At 40.2% G+C, this 22,716-nt stretch overlaps 1 protein-coding gene across 1 annotated transcript; it reads right to left on the bottom strand.

Annotated features, from left to right (window-relative positions):
• Positions 1-9,582: 9,582 nt before the first annotated feature.
• On the bottom strand, positions 9,583-22,237 carry cxcl12b (chemokine (C-X-C motif) ligand 12b (stromal cell-derived factor 1)). Its single transcript, XM_068727360.1, has 4 exons — positions 22,091-22,237; positions 18,951-19,068; positions 14,205-14,288; positions 9,583-12,695 (listed from the first exon to the last, which is right to left on the bottom strand). The coding sequence occupies exons 1-4, from the start codon at positions 22,155-22,157 to the stop codon at positions 12,656-12,658; spliced, it is 309 nt and encodes a 102-aa protein (XP_068583461.1). The 5' UTR covers positions 22,158-22,237; the 3' UTR covers positions 9,583-12,655.
• Between the last annotated feature and the right edge of the window lie 479 nt (positions 22,238-22,716).

The following is a 22,716-nucleotide window of genomic DNA, read 5'->3' as shown; positions in this document are numbered from 1 at the left end:
GCTTTCCATCCAGGTGTGACAGTCAGGACACTATGATGGTTGTCTGAACAGTAACTGAAAGTTATGTTAGTGAGTCAGAGTCAAACAAACAGAATTTAAAACCACCTCAACTTTACCAGAACTGATGAACAATTTAGTTTTTCTTCAATTACCAATAAATCAAAAGAGGAGGAAAAGGAAGATGGAGAAGTCCCATTAGTTTAAAACGTTTTGACATACAGATTTAGTTTTTCAATGTAATTCACATTAGCATGGACATGCCCTGAAAGTCTCCCATGACAAAAGCCCTGCTTGGCCGCCGTCTCTCCGTCCGCTCTAAATATACACATTCTTCATTAACATCTCTCAGCACCTCTTTCCCAGTGTGTCCTGATGTTTAACAGGGGAGTACTGTGTAGATTTGAAGTCGCAACGGGGCACTGAGAGATCAGCATGCGTTTGTCCCGAACGGTTCACATCTATTATAAGGCTCCTCATGGCTCCCTTAGGGGAGATTTTGCGGGGAAAGCTAAACTATGCCACCCAAGGTAGTTCCACAACCTTTGACCTACGTGGCATCCCTCTCTGGCTGTCAAATCACGTGACCTGTCTCTCCACAGGAGGTAGTCACGGCTCAGCTGTTTTCCGATGCAGCGTTTTATTGTACTTTCCCACCCATAGCGAGCACCGTGGGTTATTTGTCTACTAACTGCAAATCGGTAAACCTTGCACCCCAAAATTGAGTGTGTGTGTGTGTATGGTTGCTTACATAAACTGTATGTGAGAGTCTATGTCTATGTGTACTTTTGAATGGGTCCTTGTGGCAACAAATGAAAAGAAGGATTTCCGTGTTATCAATCAAGTTTGACCAACGGGGCCAGCCGTCGATGTATTTCACATTTTGTCAGTTTAATGACTAAAATATAAAGCTGTCAAGCCCTTAGTCGTCAGAAATGTTCTCATGAGTGATGGAGAGCGAAAAAGCTCCATTTTTATTTATAGCTAGCTTTTCTCGAATGCCATGTAAGGAGGTGCCTCTGCATTGTTGCTGCAAAGCTAAAAGACAACATTGTTGCCGAAGAATATTTACACAGAGTTTCAGTCCGCTATGGATGGACCCTGTAGCTCGAGAGGCCATTGTACGGCGGTGTATGAACATCATCGTTTGCATGAAGTGAAATGAAGATCAGGTAGTAGCACTGTTTGACTTTCCCACACTACAGACCATCTGCTGATGAGGCTACGCTAGTGCTACCGCTACCGCTACCGCTACCGCTACCGCTAACAGGCCTATGATATCATAGACGGTCTGTAAGAAGTGGACGTAATCACTGTGACGTCACCCGTTGGCGTGTGGACTGCCATGTTGAAGCCTTGAGTTTGATTTTTTTGCAACCAGAAGTGACATGAGAGGGTGGAGCAAAGTACAAGACATTTCTAAGAGACCAAAAAAGGTTACCATTAACTTTCATGAACTGCAAAAACACATCGTGACAGGGTTAAAGTTGTAAGAGGAAAAGAAGGACAACTCCCAGACCAGACAACGCTGTGGTAGAGACCTGTCAATCACAAGGTAGCCTCGCCCTAAAGCATACCGTGCTTTATGGACTATTTTACTCTATATGGGACCATAATGTACTAAATGAACATCATGTTGTATGAGAGAAGTAGAGTCATTTTCTCATAGACTTTTATTCAACCACATTTCAGGCCCGCAGGTTGCCGCATGATCGATATCTACATGTATGCTATCTATAACAAATGATCACACATCACCTTGCTGATTTGAATAACTCCGTACAGCTCAGGTCAGAGGTTTGTAGTCACGTTTTTTTCACTTTATTTTACTTTTCACTTTTTTCTAAGCGGTTGCATCATCGTTCAAAAGCACACATGGTGTATGTACATCAGCACTTGAAAGCGTCACTGTTAACAGTATGTACAACAGTAAGTGAACGCATCGCAGTACAAATGCACTTCAGTGTCTGCCATGGTGAGTTTAGAAAAACATAGATTTATAAAGAAAACATGTTTTGGAGGGATGTTAATTGACTTGATTGACGTGTGTCACACTTAGCTGAGGTGGAGGCTGCATGTTCAATCCATACCCAAATATGGGTAATATATATTTTATGCTCCAGTTGTTGACTGGACTGGGGAGTAAACCCAAATACAATCTCTAAAATGTACCCTGTGATGCAATATCTTGTATATTTTAATATATTGATAGTTATTTTGTTAACACCTTTTTAAACGTATTCATCCAGGCACATCTTCTTATGATGTCTTCACCATCAATTCCTTCATCACATGCACACCTGGAAGCTGCCCTTAACACACACATTGGCCTCTGACCAGCTCTGCTGTAATATATGGGGGGTTAAGAATATCGTTGATGTGGGAATGGAGACGTGTCAGTGTGTTTCCCGCCCACATTTCTCAGTCAGTCTGCGGATATGAGCAGGCGACCTCACAGTTAACACGCCTGCATCTCTGAACTTGATGCTACCGCTACCCTGCTTGGATTGTAACTCAGAACAGAGCGTTAACACTAGAGGAGACATACGCTGGTTGTGCATTGACATTTGCATAATTAGGGTTCACATAGGAATACGCGGTCATGATACGTCTGAATTCTTGGCAGATACTCTGTGTGACACTTCCTCTCGTCTGGAACATGAGAATTTCTGACAAAAATGACAAAGTCTGGACGTAAAACTAAGGCTCGACGTTTAATTACATGTGTTGAGCTTTGATTGTATTTGATTAAATAACTGTTGCACCGGGATGTCAGTTGCCTGCAGTTTATTTCCAATGGGAGTTTGGTTACATGTGTTTACATTTGGTCACCTTTGCTGTCTTGTGTCCTGCTCATGTGTCCACGCACTGTATTGTACATCACACCTACAAAATGAGGCCATAGGAGACAGAAACTTATGAAACACATTTGAGGATTTCACTTTGCCCTTTTCCCAAGTAAAGTAAAGTTCACGATCTGGACTCCGTACAGGGTATGAGAAAAACATAACCTCTCGAGGGTCAGCCAGTCCAGTCCAATATAATCTGATGTCTTACTCCAATAACCACACTGAGAAAAAAAACATGTTGGGAGTTTGTTTGTGTTCTATTTTGGACCAAAGCCGGTGGAACTGCTCGCGTAGGAGGAACAGGGCTTGTCGCTACCTTGCTGAAATTGCCGACATTACAGGAACCAACACATTTGGTAACCTTATCATTAATTTACCTTGGCTGTAAACCAGATATAACATGAGATAAAACCACGAAAAGCTTTAACTTTAACATTTCTAAACAGCAACCTGAGGATTTTCGGCAGAATACATTTAAAGTTGTATTTAGGTTTGTTCAATATTCATTTTCTTCAAACAAGTAAGATGTTTTACTTGTTTGAAACTTTTTTGTAAATTCAAAAAAAGCACGTTATATTCTTCCATCCTGCTGAATAGGTTAAATGCTTCGGTACCATGGACAGTGTTACATATGTTCTCCCACAGCACCTCTGTGATGAAGGGCTTCCTCAAGCACTGTGGAGAAAATTCACACCGTCTCCCCCCGTCACCAGAAAGTGTTACCGATGTGTGAAAAAGATTCAACAGATGACACAGTAGACAGTAAAAACAATAATACACTGAGAATAATGGTAAACAATGAAGAGGTTGAGAGAAAGCAGCGGCCGTAATAGATGTTGTCTCAGACCTGGGGAGCGAATTACGACGTGCTTCAGAGAAATGTTGGCGGACATGCCTGAACTCTGCTCTCCGTGGCTCATCAGACTTCAGAGAAATGCTGATTTCAAAGGGCCGGCTCCTAAACGGTCTTGCGTGGAGTTACGCTGTAAAAAATGTCATGTCATAACAGCTTTTATTCTAATATTCAAACTTCAGTCACACACTCAGACAGGCATTAATCCCTAGAACAGGTTAAAAGTTCGAATTCATTGTGAAAACATATTATGATAATAAGGTTAGCATGTACATTCTTTTACAAAAAACGATTTAATTAAAGGCAATTATTGAAGCAACATTGAAAAAAAAGTAATACTGCAATACAGAAAATCGTAATTACAAGTCTTGCATTTAACAAGTAAGTAAAAGTATCACTAAGTATCAAAAGTACTTATTCTCATGATGCAGAAAAATGGCCCCTGTGTAAGTATTATACATTATAGGTTTATATAGTCTTTTGTTTGATTATTACTGATGTACAGCTAAATATAAATATGTTTTATACTGTTGGGTAGTGTTTTTATTGTATGTAAAATCTTCAATAACTTGTAACTAAAGCTGTCAATTACATGAAGCATCGCAAAATGTACCATATTAGCAACTTTATTAAAACATTGCATATTCTGATTATTTTCTCATGCAGAACGATTTTGGTCGCACCTTCGATGGTGAATAAATTGTGAAACTGTGCGTCACCTTTTACAGGGTAGTCAGAGTGGTTCAGACGTAGGTGCCTGCAGGGCATGCCTTTACTTACAAAAGGAAATAGCTGTGAAGTCAACTGTCCACCGAGTTAATGATGCTTGAGGAGTCAGATAACCAGGCAACAAGGACGCGATCCGCTCGGTCCGGCATCACGGTGGAATGACTCATTAAATGGAGATCTTTGCGAGCCTTTTTGTACGTGACGTCTCCCAAAATGAGCCGTGAATGATGACATCCCCTCCCCGAATGTGAAAAAAATGTAATAAACAAAGATGTGCTGCATTCTTTTCTCTCGCTGTGGAACAATTGGGATTCACTGCTGATAAATGATGATATTCATCTCCTTTTCTCTGCCTCTTTTGCACGTTTTGCTCTGCCTCGACTCTCGGTCAAACATAAGGGATGCGTTTGTATGGAAACAGTGATTAACCTGTTTCCAATAGCGTTACCCATGAACCCTTTCTCCGCTGTGGGGTTAGGGCCACATTGAACGCTCGGCCATGATGGATCTGAACACATTCCACCCTTCCCCCCGCCAGAGCTGTTTACGCTAACAGCTGTCGGTTTGATAGAGAACAAGTGTCTTGTGGGATATGTGGTTTCTATGACGGCTGGAAATACAAACTCGTTCATCCCTATTTCTCTCCCTCGACAACGGCATTGCCTTTGACTCTCCCTCTTTCATTTAAAAAGACCGATCACTGTAGGCAGCCAAACCTCGTTCGTCTTTTTGAGCCTGTGTTTGTTGAAGCCGATTGTTGATGGTGTGCATGTTTAGGCCCGGAGCTGAATGTCTGTGTGTGTGGGGGGGGTATAACCTGGGCTTGCATTTATGTGGAGGGGTCACCTCACAGTCAGAGATATGGGGGACCAAAACACATGTTGCTGAAGGAATCAAAGAGCGGTCAACTCCTGGGTGAGGTTATTAAGTGAATGAGTCTTTTGTGGCTTGATATATTTCAGTGTCTAATAACAGCCTGCACTGATTTGTGTGACCACCCGGTGCATCCACAGCTGTATATCTGGTTCTCACACACTGGATGTTTCAGTCCTAACATAACCTGTTATCACATAACACAATCAGAAGATGTGCTCCTTGGCTTTGGAAGTAATTGTTGCTAGTGTAAGTAAGAATGCTAGTTAGCCGGGCATGCTAATGATTGCAGTTTACGTTGAAGAAGATAAACAGTTTAATACAGTCCTTATACTTTTGCTTTTGTGCTTTTGGTTTTGGAAAGGCTACAGAAAGACATGAAACAGCACACTCTTTAAATGCACAGTATTGCTCTTACTACAGTCCCATGCACAGCGTTTCAACCAGGCGGCATCCTCTGGGTCGGAAAAGTGAAGCCAAAATATCGTATTCAGTGTTCGGTCGTATTCGTGTTACTTCTGGTTGCAAGAAGCCAAGATGGCGACGTTGGAAAAACCGAGATTTCGACTGACGAAAACAAAGATGTCGACAGTCAAATCAAGATGGCGACAGTCTAAATGCAGAAGTCATTGCTTTGAAACAACAGTCACAAACCAATGGGTAACGTCACAGTGACTATCTTCACTTCTTAAATACAGTCCAGGGTCATCATTTATCTCTAATATCTATTTTTATTGCTGTGAAAACATCTCCTTCAAACAACTGAATTTATTAAGTACTACATTTTACGAGATTACATGTGAACACATCATGATAACTTTATAATTTACCTTCGCCCAATACTCATTTCCACTGAACAGAGCCTGAACACATCATAATGTAAGTGAACGTAACCTTCGTTCATTGGCCATTAGAGGCGCTGCCACGGTTACCAGCTCTCCTCCTGTCAATTTCAACACGGATTGGTTTGTTTACGATGTAACATTATGAGAGACCGGCGACTATAAGCATAAATGCCGATGTACTGATCGCATATTCTACCTAATATTGGTGGATGGCGATCGTCAGTAAAACTTTAAACTGTGTAATTAATCCCTGGTTCACATGCGTGCCGAACGGATCCGTATGGATCACGGATCGATGTGGTCTGTCATGTCTAGTTACTGTTGCTAAGCTGCGATGGTCCTGTTTTGGGGATAGGTTTAGCAAAAGTACAATCAGACTAACAAAAGCATTGCCACAGACTTGTTAACAGTTTCAACCAGGGGCTCATAAAGGTTAATAAAGACCATTGATAGCTCTAAACTTTTACTAGTCAAAATTTCCTATAGGCTTTTTCTTTTTGCAGTCTTTAGTTTATCCATGTGGACTTGTTGGTTAACACTTTTAATTTGCACATCACACAGTAATTTACATCTTCACATTTTGAGTGTCACAACTTAATGTACTTGTAATGGTACATTTGTGCTTGCTTTAAAGCATAAAGTCAGCATCTATACTGAGCAGTTGACCACACATTCCTATATGCTTTGGGTCTTTCTTTAGCTTTGTTGGTGTGTGTGTGTGTGTGTGTGTGTGTGTGTGTGTGTGTGTGTGTGTGTGTGTGTGTTCACTTGATCTTTCAGCCTCAGGTCCATGTTCACATATCCTGAGCAGGAAACATCATGTTAGCATCTCCTTCGCTTTGCTTTCTTTTCATTCTGTGACTTTTTTTTCAGGAAACCAAAGAAATTACAGATTGTGAACACACAACCTTGTACTCCTATCTTTACGAGGACACTCATTGACATAAAGCATTCTACAGCCCCTCACCCTAAACATGACCATCACAACTAAATGCTTGAGTCCAACCCTTAACCTAAAAATAAAATGTAATTTTAACATGAGCATTAAAACTAAGTCTGAACCCTCAAACAGGCCTTTGAAGATCTGTCCCCACTTTCTTTAAATGTCCTCACTCTGAAGGTCTAAAAAGCAATCGGTCCTCACAAAGATAGCTCAACAAGTGTAGACACACACACACACACACACACACACACACACACACACACACACACTTCCCTGTGTGGTTTTGCCACATGTTCAGCCAACGTGTTTCCTATTAACTTCCATTCAGCTGGCTGGTATTAAGTTGTTCAAAGATGGTCGAGAGCCTCAAACCACACCAGATTACCTACAACCTCCAAGACCAAATCAGCCGGGATATTTGTTGTCCAACCTGGTTATGTTCTCTGTCTCAGCTGATTTGAGCTGAAGGCTGCTGTGCGCTGAGCGAAGCAGTGTTGTTTTCATGTGGTCACTATTTTACTACTTTCTCCTGTATTTTGGGTGTTTAGTTGACCATTACGTTCAGTGCAGGTGCACAGAAGGTCTAGAACTACAATTGCAAACAGTTTAAGTGTTAAGTTTAAAGAATGCAGTCTAGTTGGATGAGGATTCAATTTTTAGGAGACATCATTGGGTGGCTGTATGCAAAGGCTATGAGCATCATAACAAAATTGTCAATCTGGCAGGGAATCAGTGGAAATGATACGGTTATATACTGCAGGCCTGATGACGGAAAATGGAAACAGTTGAGCAGGTAAATGAGAGAGTCAGGCGGGAAAGTCTAAGGCCTTTGGCATGCTCGAGCGTAATGCTAGCATCACGACACTGGTTCAGTGTTTGTTTCACATGTAAAAGTCATCATCATCACACTCTCTTCTGATGACTCTAAAGTACAACGATGTACCTTATGGAAGTACTTTGCTTAAAAGTCAAACTCTCAGGCTTTGACCATAAGTCCATAAGTTCAACACCATCACTTTGATGTTAATGAGAGATGAATGAATGAAGATGATGCATCGTGTTACTGATCAGCCAAAGACTTCCTGCATCACCTTTTGTCCTTTATGTGCTGACTGAAAGCAAACACAGTTTGACCTATTATACTGTGTAGTATAATTATTGTGTAGCGGCAGTACACTTACACACACTTCATATATCCTTGGCTGTCTCCTTGAACTCTGTGTGAGGTCCTGTACCATTTGTGTCAACATTTTCTCTGCTGCTTCATCTGTTGATATGTATCTTCATCAATCGGTACTTTTATTGTTCTCCATTGGACAGCGTAGGTCTGATTGGGACTCTAATTAGCCCACTGGACTTATTTTATTAGTCACAAATGGCTTGTTTCATATTATTTGGTTTTATTAACAATATTTCACACACTGACCCGAGGCCTCGCTCTCATTGTAAAAACCTCTAAATTGCTCTGCTGCCCTGGATCAGAGCAACGTGTCAGTAAAAATACGTACTGATAAACACTCTGTACATATGTCGGCCACCTCCATCACGGTCGGGTCTCAGCTGAGTAAGCACAGTATAGAAATCCCATAATTGTTTCTGAATGTGCCCAAAAGGGCCAGACATGCAACTCCTGCCCTCTAAACTGCTTGGTCCACGTCCAAAAACCATGTCTCATGTTCCTTGTATATATCCACACGCAGGTCAGAGGTCAGAGCCGTACCATGAAATGAATCCGCTCTACATAGTTCTACTTTATTAGAGCTGACAGCTTTATAACGCTACAAGGGCTCCCTGGTGCTGTGGACGAGTAATGAACCAGCACAAATGAATACTTCTGGAACCTCAGGTGTTAAAATATCATACATGTTAATGGCCATTACATGTGCCTTTCCTCTTTGCTCCACTCTGGAAAAAAGATTTGCGGAGCAGGTTTCAGTTCTAAGGTGGAGAATGTCAAGTGATAGTCCTGTTGAATTATTCATCAGGTCTCACAGTGGTTGTTCTTTCGCAGTGCAAGACTGTTTTGCGTGAGGTTTTGGCCATGCGAAGCCTCTCTGTTTGGAGCTGGATTATATTGGTGAACCCACAGCAGGAAGTCTGGTCTCCTGTGATTTATTTCTCTCTGTGGAAAGAGAGGTTCCACGGTCTGTAGCGCAACTCAGCCCACCTGTCTAAGGTGGGGTGCAGCCACTTTTTATTACCATCAAAATGAGAACTTAACTCCATGTGACAGTCACCGAAAGAAAGACATTTCTTCTCATTGGTATTTCCCTCTTCAAAGCTGCATCAAGTGACATTTGAGGTATTACCATTAAACCAAATGAGTCCCTGTAATGTGAAATGACTCGCCGTTAGTAGATATTTGTTTCCCAACAGGACAGCCTTAACAACTTGACAAGCCCAACGGCCAATTAATGAGGAACTAAATGTTGCTTTAAATCAATTAACTATACAAAAAAAACACAGTTTTTGACAGATGAAATACAGACAGACTTTATTTCATAATACTTTATTTAAAAATGGGTTTGAGTATCACAGCGAAAATAGAGCCTCTTGGTTTATAAAGAGTGACAATACAGAGATACATCTCACGGATATGAAGAATATGTGTCAGAAGCTGCCTCAAAAGAAATATATTTCACATTGTCTCGGGGTCCAAAGCAGAAGACACGCACACATTTTGAGTGATTTATTAATGTACGATCAATGTGAACCTGAATTTGTATTTGGTCCAAATAATAAACATAAAAACGTTCTGTTTTTCTCTATTTGCACAAAGATAAAAGAGTCTGTGTAATTGTCCGACACTATTTAGTCACGCTAAATATTCTCTGCAGTGACCGTTCAATGAGAGTGACAATGAACATAACAGAAACTCAATTCTGATTAATAAAACTAATTACCTGTTCTTACATATGATGTAATGCATTTGTTCCTTTTATTGAGATAATTATCACATTTTATATTAGTTTATTATTAGTTGACAGAAATACAAACTCTTTAAAGTGTTTTGGGAATAGACGGCGGTTTTGTTATGAATTTACACAATGAATCAAATTAGACTTTTATCATTGCATATCAGTGCGTTTGCAAACTGGAACATTTTATTTATTACACTTATTCAGCGATGTGTTTAAACAAATGAGTATAATCATATAAAATGAATGTCCATTAACTTCTATTAGTTTAATGGGAAAAGACACTTATAGGGTTATTGCACCATTAGCTGCAAATTGATATGAGAATCACCTGTGATCAGGCTCTCAGCAAACAGACCGTGTAAAACCAAAACCAAACATAGAGCTTAGAAATGACCACAAACAACAGGACTAACACTACAATTTAGGGGAGAAAAATGTTGCGGCATGGCAGCAGTTGAGTGAAAGTGAAAAGAAGGCCCTTGGGGTGCTGGGAGTGTCCAGATTGAAAGCACATGTTGGTCGCTGGGATCTCAACTCAAACGTTGTGTTATGTTTTGGCTCAGTGGCTCTATTGGCACATCATACATCAACCTCAGGAAAACTATAACAAATCGAGTGTTCAATGGGGGCGACTGGTGGGCCGAATAGCTTCCTGCCACATGTAACACAATGACAGCGGCTTTTGTTTTGACCGTAACTGATTTTATTCAGTTCACCGGTTGTTACATCTCAGAGTGGTTGATAAGGAAACAATACGGAGAAACAGCAAACAAGGAGGACGATCGGCTGATTTTTTTTTTTTTTATATATATATATATATATATATATATAAACGTTAAAAAAAACAATTTAAAAAAGGTATTTCAGTGTCGAATACTGTGGAGTAACAAACCATTACATGTGTATTGCATGACATCTTAAAAATGAAGCTTAATACTGTCTCTTACATTTTACGGGCTAGCCTTCATTTAGTAGCTTCTGCCTACTGCACATTGCATTAAAAAGCATTTAGTAAGATTATACACAATATAAAAATAAAACAATTACATTTAAATTGACACATCTGATAATAAAGTGGCTCAAATATATATATATAAAAAGACTAATCAAAAACTTTCTTTTTGCCACGGTGAACATTCCCATTGTGATATTTATCGTTCATCTGTTTCGTGGGACAGTTATTTAGCTTTTCATTCCTACCAAGGACAGGTGTTGGTATGAAAATACTGCAGTTGAATTGCTCTGTTGTCATGATATACATTTACAATTAGTCCGTCTGATGAGTTGAGGCAACCTTCTACTCCCTTTTTCTAACAATAAATGTAATTGAAAGTCACGCTTTCACAGGTTTCTTCATGTTAACTCTTCAAATATTTGGTCTCTGATTACTGATATGTTCAATAACAAAAAGTATGCATTGATAAGTGTTTCATTTCCTTATAGTATATATCAGTACACTATGGCCTTCACATAAAATCTTTCCATATCAAACAGCGCTTCAAATATTTTGTGACTGGTAAAAAAAACAAAAACATAATTGTGTTTCATATAAGACATAGAGGTCACAATATCACATTCTGAATCTTGCATATAATAAACAGTGAAATATAATTATGTCAATGGCTCTGACCCCTTATACTGAATATATATATAGCACCTCAAGATCAGTGCTTGTTTCTTTGCAGTGTGTGTGTGTGTGTGTGAGAGTCTGTTTTGTTCCTGATGCTGGAGACAAGCGTGACGATAATTCAAGATACTGTTGTAACACGGCCTGCCCTGATTGGTCACCGCTTGTGAAGGGTTAACCCCACTGGACTGGTCTGTTACTGACCCCTCAGTCAGGGAGTAATGCCACTTTCGCTTGTTATCGGTGGAAACTTGTCATTTAACGCCTCCATCCGGGGTAGGATTTTAGCTTTTCTTAGGAAAGTATAGATCTACATTAAAAGGTAGAAACATGTTGAAATAACAGTAGTCACTCTTTAAAAAAAAACGGTATCTGTTGAGATATTACTATGAAAACAACTTGGGTTGGTGTTTGTAAGTGAAACACGTCTTTAATAATTCACATATACTGTAGGGCAGCCTACAAAATCCCATCCGTAATTCCTTCTCGGAGACCGATGTGAATATTTTTTTTCCCAAGACGTGAAAGTGGCATTACCCACAAAGCCTTGTGTGAGACAGAAAGCTCAAATTCTTTCTTTCTGGCTGTGTTAAGTGAGAAAATACTATATACAGACGCACATTTAGAGTTAGTTCATATGTTGCACATTCAAACACACACACACAAACACACACACACACACACACACACACACACACACACACACACACACACACACACTTTCTCTGTCGTGCTCAGCACTCACACACATATATGTGGCGTTAGCATGCGTCCCGCCCATCTCAAGGTATAATTGCACTTGGTGCTAACATGGAGAGTTGGACTGCGTTGGTGTCCAGAGGGGATCGGTGGCGGTGCTTGAGACGGCGCGGTTTTTTGGCGGTGAAGTGCTGGTTCTGCAAGCGGTCCAGAGAGGTGGACAGGTACATACAGCGTGTTTACATACATCCATAGCAGTGACAGGGAGGTACAGGGAGGTTCGACTCCGGAATGCCACGCCTGACGACTCCCCTCGTGTTTAGTTTTTCTTGTTATTGCGTCTTCTAGATTTCTTCACCCTGGAGAGACACACAGATGGATAAGCTTGTATGTTAGCCTAAAAAGACAATACGGTCATTGTTTCTATTCTTTTGCTGGACCAGATGAGGGAATCAGCACTGGGAATTAGAACCAGTAGATTCCCTGAAAATGTTGTTGTGGAATTAAATCTAATCTAAGGATTAAACGTGATGTCCTGCATAATCATTAAAACCCCACAAATGCCAGTTGACAATTAACCCAATAAACGTTCCTAATATTTCCACTCACTTTCCCTTTAAACTGACTCCCAAACCTCCTCGCTGAGACTCACGGGCAGTTTATAAATGTAGCGCTACCTACACATCTGTCTGCTTCAAAGCAAACAGGGACATGTCGGGGGCCTCAGTGTGTTGGTTATAGGTGAACAAATGTATAGAACTGTAACGGAGCATGAAAGGAGGTGATGCTGACAAAGACAAGCCATACTATCAAGAAGGTCCGTCTATAAAAAAAGGTGAAGGAGAAAAGGTCAAGTTGCAATTTGCGTTTTAGACTTCACTACGTTCCAAAGCTTAGTTCTTAAAGTGAAGTGTTGGTCTTTGACACATGTTTGCTGCATGTAGCGCCTCATTGAATGAGCTCAAAATGCCTTAAGCCTCGAAAAGAGGCTACTTCTCATCTGACTCACTCGACACTTTTTGCTCAACGGCTTCGATGGATAACGGATCTCTACGTACGATGTGCGCTGAGCCACATGCTGGCTTCAATAAACTGGGATAAGACTTGATTTTTAAAGCCCTCCTGTGTGTTCCATACTAAACACGGTAAATATAGATCCTCAGAAATGACTTTATTGTTTGTTTTCACATTGTGCTTCAAGTGTTTATGGTGTTTTAAGAAGCAGACATGCACCCTGGTGATAATCACCACCAGACATGTTGGGAGCATTTATTTATTTTTTTTTATGAGGAATGCACACATTTTAACTGCTTAGCTCATTAAAAATTTAATGAGCTGCTGCAGTTTTTTTTTTTTTTTTTTTACTATGAATAGTTTTTTTTTTTTTACCCACAATGCTGCAATCCGACCGGGACAACTCTGACGCTGATGTGCAATTAGTGATGATAATTATATGGAAAATGCCTCTTTAAAAAAAGCCATGTTAAAAATACAATAAATACATGATGTGGTGCATTAACTGTGAGGGAGCTGGAGGGGGCAATTGATGAACATTTGATTACTCTGCAGCTTTTCTAAAGTCACAGAAACATGCTTACGAGAAAAAAGGAAGCAGTGGCGGATTCATCACTTATTCTTTCTTCATGCTAATTATTTCACAGATAATAACTCAGCTGCTTACATCAACCATGTCAGCGATTTCAGAGGGAATATGTCGGCGGGAGAACTGAGCGATGACCATTTGTAACTTTTCTTTGTAGGCTCTAAACTCAGCAGAGAAGAGAGCTGCATTTCATTTCTGTCTCTGTCAGCGATGCTTGTGTCTGCACAGAGAGAGAGTGGGGGGGGGGGGGGGGGGTTTCTCTTACTTGTTGATGGCGTTCTTTAAGTACTGCTGCAGCCACTTGGTCTCCGGGTTGATGCAAACCTCCCTGTTGCTCTTCAGCTTGGCACTGTCGAGAGAAAGAAGTTTGAGGGATTAGACGCCACACGTTGGGAGTATTTCTGCTAAATGTCTTCACGATGTTCATGTGAATCAGAGCAGAGTTTAGCCTATCCATGAGATGAATCAGGGTCAAAGACTGCAGGAGAATATTTTCACTCCGGGGCTTCCTTTCGTAGCGGAACATCCGGTGATGTTGGACAGTAGATAGATTCTATCTATTTCATTAGCTGCGTGGTCAACCAGTGTGTAACGAGACCTCACAGCAACCTCAAGGACAGAGTTTGGCAGTTTAATTAACACGGATTCTAAGAGAAGCTCCTTAGCTTGGCTCTATTTATTTCTCATGTAAAGGCATTTTAAGGACCGCATGTTTAGCTCAGTAGCTATGAGTCAGAGATGTAAATAAAGTTTATTATTATATTACTTTAAACTTGATGATTTTCCAAAGCATGGGGTTTTCAAAGTCTGATACTGTAGCCCCCCTCAGATAAAAAAGATGGCTGAAAACTGCCACTCCCATAATGCTTTGGAGTCAGCTGTGGGCTACAAATTGAGCCCTACTTTTTTTTAATCTATATTTATATTTTAGCAAATTTGTATAATTAAAAATATGGAGAATTAGCTATTAGCCGTTCCTGTTTGCAATGTACTCATGTCTGAACAGACAACTATCACTGGATCCCTTTGATACTAAAGAAACATTAAAAACACTGTCATTTTCGGGCCAGTTCTGGATTTATAAATAGTCTTTTTTCTATGATTTCTAAACTGTTTTATAGATGTTAATTTGTTATAGACATGAACATCATAAGAATGTCATCCCAGGGAATCTAAAAATGTGTGTCTGTGAATTCAGACCTGATAGAGTTACAACTCTGAGATGGAGTAAGTATTTTGACACTAGCATCAATCAGGCTTTAAAGGTTTTTAAGTACCTTAATTGCCTTTCTCCTCTTTCCCCGACATTTCCACTCTCGGCAAGTTGATGCATAAAGTGCTGAAATTAATGGAGAAGAATGGATTCTTGCAATGTGGGGAAAATTAGCTAAAAAAGCCATGGAGCCTATAATTTGGATAATGGTGGGAAGAAATGTACCACATGGGGTATTGTCTTTTAAAATGAAATGAGCCATGGGTAACATTTATAACTCCCCAAAGCACTATATAAAGGTGATGGTAATACTGCATGTTAGAAGGTGAGTTAACGAAACAATGTCCAAAAGATATGTCTTTAACTTAAGTTTGTTTATGGCTAATCAATCATAATAATGTATTTTATTTTTCATGAAAGCCCACTTCAATAAGAGCTCAACTTTATCTCCAAAGAATCTTACAACACATCCCGGTTTAAACCAGAGGATTATTACTTCTAACAAGCTGTCACCTTAATATCACGAGTCAAACAATCACACTGGTGCGTCTAAAGAATCCAGATTCCCTTACGGTGCATATCATAAGGTAATATAGAAATATCTGCTCTATTCCTGCTGAATAAATCAAAATGACCACAACATGTCAGGATAATATCTGATATAGTTTATGAAGGCTGAGCTCAGAAACACCTCAGCTAAGCTCTAAAAGCCTCGGCACATCCTACAACACATCCGAGCTGAAAAGCGGAGGATTACCGCGCCTAACAAGCTGTCACCCTCCGGTCGACAGTGAGAAATCACAGCTTTCTGTTTCCACTCAGGGACAGCTGGAGGGGAGGCTCGCATCGCCAATCACACTTGTAAAGCTGTCCCCATACGCTGCACACGAAACGCCGTAAACCGTATTTTGATGCAGAGTTTTTAGGGGCGAGCCGGTTTAAAAGACACTGGGCTGCTGAGTTAGGGGACACACCTGACATTGAAAAGAACCTGCTACAATTATTAATAAAGCTCTTGGTGTTGGTACACATCTTTTTAATTGAAAGTTAAAATAGCATTTAATGAGTGCGAAAGACTTTTCTACTCAATTGGATTTATGGTAAACCATCTGAAAGGCTGGTAATTGTCTCCATCACTACTGGGTTGTTTTTATGGTGCTTATGACATCTGGTGTTATACATGTTATCCATTATTGTATAACTACATTAGTGTTCAATTATGGTTTGTGGCATATTTTGTGTTGTAGGTTGTTCATCAGTAGCTGCTGCCTATATATATATCTATATATCTACTTCAGAGGATTTGAATCTCAATGAGACTTTAAATAACAGTCAAATAATGTTTTTTTAAGTTCTCTATCACGATTTGAAACAAATAAGTAAGATACAAATAATGTTGAATTTGTCATGAACTTTTGAAATAACCTTTCAAATGAGCCATACATTGAGTGTATGAAAAAAAAAAACATATTTTGAGAAACTGTATGATCTCCCTTTTCCTCCTTTTAAACAGTGGAAATATAAATTCTCCCACGAAAATTAGATTTTAACACTCAGATGTTGATCGATATTTTCTCTTCAGGATCAAATTTGCAGCACAAGACTGAAGCAGGAGCTGCAGTGGTTTCAAAAGGAGACCACTTGTGCATTCAAGCGAGTGATGACCTGTTGATGGAGAGGTGAGCCAAATATTTAGGAGAGGATTTGTTCTGTTATCAGACGCTGCTGGGAGAGTGACAGATCTGTTGGGGCGAAGGGGAGGACGGGCAGTGGAGTCTCGCCCCCCCCCTCCTCCAAACATGTGGATTTCACACCTCTGTGGCAAAAGGTCGTGTATGAGAGTTAACAACTCAGGAGGTGTCTCGCCTCACTGTTCCTCCTTCTCCTCCCTCCGTCACACGGCTCTGCAAATTAAACACATTCCTCTGTGCCTCCTCGCCGCCTCCTCATCACTGCGCTCTGATTCAATTTAAACCCCCACACTCTCCTCCTCAGACCCTCGCTACCACTTAATACCCCGCCTCCCCTATTCTTCGCCCCATTTAGATGCACACACGCGAGCAAATGAGCAAAATGCCCCTAAACTTAAAAGAGCAGTTCAGGAGCATCAATCCAAGCATCAGCCCCAAATTCCTTAAGACAGCACATGTAACAGGATCTGTGTTTGCTGTTCCTCCGGGGATGTCCCCTCTTTCTCCTCCTCTTTTATTTTATTAGGAGTGGCCGGCTCCTCCGCTCAGGAGCTCTCTGTTGTTTTGATGTATCTCCCTTCATCCTGTTTATCTGTCTGCTTGTCTGGATGACCAACTGAGGAGCCTAAACCCTAATTGACTTGGCTGGAATTTGAGTTCCACCAAGCAGCAGGTAGTAATTACTTCACAGCAAGTTAATACCAACAGCATGCTGGGACGGGTGGATGGGGTGAAGCGGGGGGGTAGGATGAGGGGGCACGGTGGGACACAGGGCGGAGGGGTAAGGGGGGACAGCGGGTATAGTGTTACTGGCTTTCTTTCATCTGCCTCGATTGAGATATCAGAGCAACTCGGCGAGTTCCTCGTCTGAATGACTTCTTGACTCCTCCGGCAGTTTTCTGGAGGAAGTTTAAAGGGAGTTTGTGTCCCGGCTGGAGCGCTGTGGGTCCTCTTTGACCTTTCGCCATTCGCTCAGCCCTTCTAATGGTCATTAACCCCCCCCCCTCCTCTCTGCCTTTTGGCTGTGAGGCTTCTGCCGCCCCGTTTTCTATAGCGAACAAATGAATGAGGCCTTTTAGTTAATGTGTTCCAGGCCGGTGACATTATACTCAATGTTGCTGGGCAGGGGAAATTAAAAAAAAAAAAGTGGATAAGGGATACGAGGGGGGGGGGGGGGGGGGGGGGGGGGGGGGGGTCCAGCAGAAATACAAAGGTAATCACTCTGACCCTTAATTATTGCTTCCTTAGCAAAACATAAATGTCCCCCTTGAGCTCAAGCCGTTACTGCTTTCCTCTTTCTGAGAGGATCGTGTTGTTTTAAACTCAGGCCTCTCATTAGGAAAAGAAAAGCAGAAAATTAACACCATAAACTCACACTCTCACTATGTCAGCACCGTTTTTACTTATATGTATGTAGTGTACATTTGTTTTAACATGTAATGGTGAAAGGTGAGGGAAATAAAACAGTTTAAAATAAGTAAACACATTAAAGAAAATTAGGATAATAAAAGACCAGGCTTTTGAAAATGATGTCATGTGACACCTTTATCAATAACACAATGGAAAGTAAATGGTGTAAACGCAACAGAATGCTTTTACCGCTGACACATGTCAATGCATTTTGAAGTGAAACTGTTGATGTTTGCTGTTCTCTAATATTTTCTTGTATGATGAATGTGTGCATATGTGTGAGAGTATTGTCTTTCCATTTTCATTGAAAAAAGAAAAAGTCAGATTCTTGTTGGACATTTTTTTCATTAGGATAATTACAGAATTAATTTATTAATCATCTTATTATTAATGAACAATTAATTATATTTTTAATAGCCAAGTATTTAATACTAACTCATGGACTTCCAGTAAAGCAAAGACCCTAAAGTCCCGAAAAGTTATTTGTCAAAGAGTTGGACTATAGTTGGAGAGCGTCCATGGTCTGAAGGCAGCGCTGACTCTGACCGACACAGCTGTTAAAATGCACCTGAATACACCAACATCTAAAAGAATTAACTTGAGTGACAGAACCCTTAATATGATTAGCAATCGTTCACATTAGGAAATACATTTCTGTAAGTTAATCACCACAGAAATACCACAACAGTTCACTTACATGACTTGGAAGGGGCAGTTGGGTGTGTGGAGGAACTTGAGCTCTTTGATGGACCGCTGAGGAACCGTGTTGAGGGTGGAACGACACCAGCACCGCTCCACCAGACTGATGGGCTTTGCTGCAAAAACAACAAAAAAGGAATGTCACAAATTAGCATTAGCGGTAAAACTAAAAATAATAAACTATATGACAGGAAATTTTTTTCGGGAAAAAACAGCAGTTTTTTTTTATGAAGTTAAGTTAAATGATTCACTTTGATTCACTTTGTTTTACGCTTAGTTAACACAACCTAACCTTAAACCAAGTCTTCACCCTAAAGTGTATTGATTTATATTATGTTGACATGCATTTTGTCCCCACAACGCGTGAACAGATTTATGTCCCCACAATGTGAGTAACACACACACACACACACACACACACACACACACACACACACACACACACACACACAGACACACACACACACACGCACACAGAACTGCCGCATTAAACTTATTATTTGTTCATGTAAAAACTGTGTAATACTTCAGTGAATGTAGAACTCTGACTTCCTTATAGACTGATACACTGAGGAAGAAAACCTATTCTGATTATTTTGAAGTTTTGATGATCTTGAAGCATTTTAGGCTTTTTAAATGCAAATGTGTTTTTCCTCATTGTGGCATTTCACAAATAATTAACTCAATATATCAACTCAATAATTGATAATTCAGCGGTTCAGAAGTAGATGAAGTTTTATGTTTTTTCTCTATTAACAATTTAAACATTTAATTGTTCTTGAAACATAGATGGAGTTATTTTAGTTAATGTGAGTTATTTAGTTCATGTGAGGATTTAAATATTGACATCAACTTAACTCAAAATGTATAACACGGTAGCTTCTACTTCATTTCACCTCAGCGGACAAATGAAAAGCGTGTGTTATCTACTGTTACATGCCTTTATAAAGCATGGGAGGGTATGAGTTTACCTGCTATTGCTCTGAACAACATGTTCATTAAAAAGAGATTAGCCCTTTCTGACCAGTCACACACTCACACACACACACACACACATGCAGAAGTTCAGCTTTTCTCTCGGAGAGCATTCAGCGCAGCCACTCTGATGGAGAAGGGTCCTCCTCATTCAATTTCCAATATTTGCCCCTTTTATGAAAGAGCACTCTGCGGCTCAGACGGCATCAAAAGCCTCTGAGGAAATCACCTCAAGTACATTCTTAAAATGATTACAAATCACCATTGGGCCTCCGTGGAGGCTTGTTGGGGCCCAGAGGACCACAGATGCACACGAATAACTCCAACTACACGCAATAACATACTGATATAGTTTTGAACTTAATTTGCCTTTTTGAAGGATGATGGCTGTGGAAATTAAAAGTTAAAAGGTGAAGAGAAACAATTGTGCGATAAAACTTTACATTATAGGAACCCATCCTACAAGCCTTGATCTTGCAGAGTGTTTTATTCCATTTATTACATAGAAATGGTTAAAAAGGGGAAAATGCTCCATTGAGGCTACAGAGTGTGTACAAAATCTTGTTTTTTTTTTTATCAGTAAATTCCTGCCATGATACAATCAAATATGTTAAACCAAGTGAATCATGTGTAGCTAACAGACCTTTGTTCTGGGGTTAAACACATCCCCATTGATATGCATGTTTGTAATGCAACACCAAATGTCCTGCCACAAATGGCTAAATCCTCAGTAATATCAGCCTAATGATTCACACCCTTTCAGGGCCTTTTCTCATGCAAACTAAGGGATCATTATGCAGCACGCAGCACCGGGCCCAGAAGCGAGCATCCACTGCTATCACCGCCGCATTGTTTATCCCTAATTAGAAACTAATTAAAAGAAAGCAAAGGGAAAAGACAAATACACACATTTAGACCTGACTCTTTAATATGCAATTGGGGGTCTTACTGGGGCTGAAACAACACGCTTAGCATAATGCAGGCCAGACGACTCAACACTCTGGTTGTCTCCTACTAAGGGTAACATGTGGAAGATTAATGTGGGGTCACAGTGGAAACTGCTCTCCTCCTGTGGAACATGAGGGATTTTTGTCGAAAATACTGAATACTAAAATCACTGGAAAATTTGCAACCAGATTTATTGCTCAGATAATCGAATCAGATTAAAAAGGATTGCTTATTTTTTTCAAAAACTTGCAGTAATAATGTAGATTGCAAATTTTAGTCAATATAATGCAATTTTACTTATATACTAATAATCAAGGGTGCAATTAACTAACTAATTAAATAACAAATTATTCTCATCACTTATTAATCTGCTGATTGTTTTCTCAATTAATCATTTTGGCAGAAACAATTCAGAATTTCCCAGAGACCAAGTCGACATCTTCAAATCTTTTTTTAGTCTAAAATCCAAAGACATTCAATTTGCTGTCGCAGAGAACTACAACCAAATTACTAAAACAACATTAAAACATTTTTGAAAAGGCAAACCCCGACTTCTCTGCACTTTTCTTTTGAAAAATTGCTTAAAACTCAATCTGTTATTAAATTAGTTGCAGATTACTTTTCTTGATGTCATTTTGATTCTAATTCTAATTGTTATCAATTAATCGTATAATTGTTTCAGATATTCAGTAATTATTTATTCAATACGGACAAACGATTGGTGGATCATTTAGAAATTAAAGTCTTCTTTTTGGTTATTATTTGTTGATGAGATGTTACAAAACAAAATCAAAGCAGCTTCACAAAGTGCTGGAGTTAAACAGCCACAAGTGCAACAAGGAATTTGTCTAAAATGCATCTTTTTCTGCAACGAATGAAACTCATCAACCATCAAACCATCCAAATTCAGGCGACAGAGACGTGCCGACAATGTCGGAAACCAAGCTTTGAATGAACAAGAAGTTAAAACATGAATCCAAAGTGAATCTTCATTTAGATTTAAGACATTCATCTGATTTTTAGACTGATTCCAGAAATGTGACTTCCTACACAGCCAAGATTGAAATAGTCAAAATACTAAAAGCCTCAACGTTCAGGAATCCTCACTTTAAACAACATTTAGCAACATTTCTTTAACCAAGAATCAGTGAAAACCCTCAAACATGACCGAACCAACAACCGACCCACAGTCTCCCGTCCCTCTGCTGGACTCACCGTTGGAGGTTGGTACACGTGTGGCCACGGCCATCAGAGCCATCAGTGCCAGCAGCTTGACATCCATGGTGGTGGGCTAGCAGGCTGCAGGAGGGCTGCTCTCTCTCTGCTACAATCCAGGGCGCAACTGTGACCGCCAGCTCTGCTCTGTACTGTGTTAAATCTTCAGATGGGAGAGAGAAAGAGAGAGAGAGAGAGAGGGAGGAGGGAGTCCCATTTTCTCAGGAGGGAGGAGGCAGAGTCCCAGCATGAGAGGAGAGGAGGGGAGGAGAAAGAGGGAGCAGCAGTGAGTTCAGTATGGAGACTTCCTCGATTGCAAATGTGTTGGCTGCGAATCAAGGAGAAAGTCTAAGGGAAGTCTCTCACTCTCGCTCCCTTTCTCTCTCTTTTTACTTATTTCTCTCCTTTCTTTACCTCTTCTTGCCACCTGTTACACACACACAAGCACACACACAAACAGGGTCGTGTTTTTTGGGGATATTACATTGAATATTTTCTTTTCTGGAGACTTACCCGAATTGAAACCCTTAACCTGAACCATACCCCTCACCCTTGTTTTACACCAAGTCTACGACCTAAAATGATTTATATTATGGGGAAGTGCATTTTGTCCCCACAAGGAAGGT

The sequence above is a fragment of the Cebidichthys violaceus genome, unplaced genomic scaffold (genome assembly GCF_023349555.1).
Source record: "Cebidichthys violaceus isolate CVI_PGR_0920_01 unplaced genomic scaffold, fCebVio1.0.p SCAF_4, whole genome shotgun sequence".
In the NCBI taxonomy this organism is placed as follows: Eukaryota; Metazoa; Chordata; class Actinopteri; order Perciformes; family Stichaeidae; genus Cebidichthys; species Cebidichthys violaceus.
Note: the sequence above shows the minus strand (reverse complement) of the source record. Positions and strands in the feature narration are given on the sequence as shown.

Coding starts and splice junctions, on each gene's coding strand:
- cxcl12b (XM_068727360.1), bottom strand. CDS start 22,157: ATGGATGTCAAGCTGCTGGCACTGATGGCTCTGATGGCCGTGGCCACA. Junction 14,289..18,950: donor AACTGCCCCTTCCAAGTCAT/GTAAGTGAACTG, acceptor TTCTCTCGACAG/TGCCAAGCTGAAGAGCAACA. Junction 12,696..14,204: donor TTAAAGAACGCCATCAACAA/GTAAGAGAAACC, acceptor GTGTCTCTCCAG/GGTGAAGAAATCTAGAAGAC.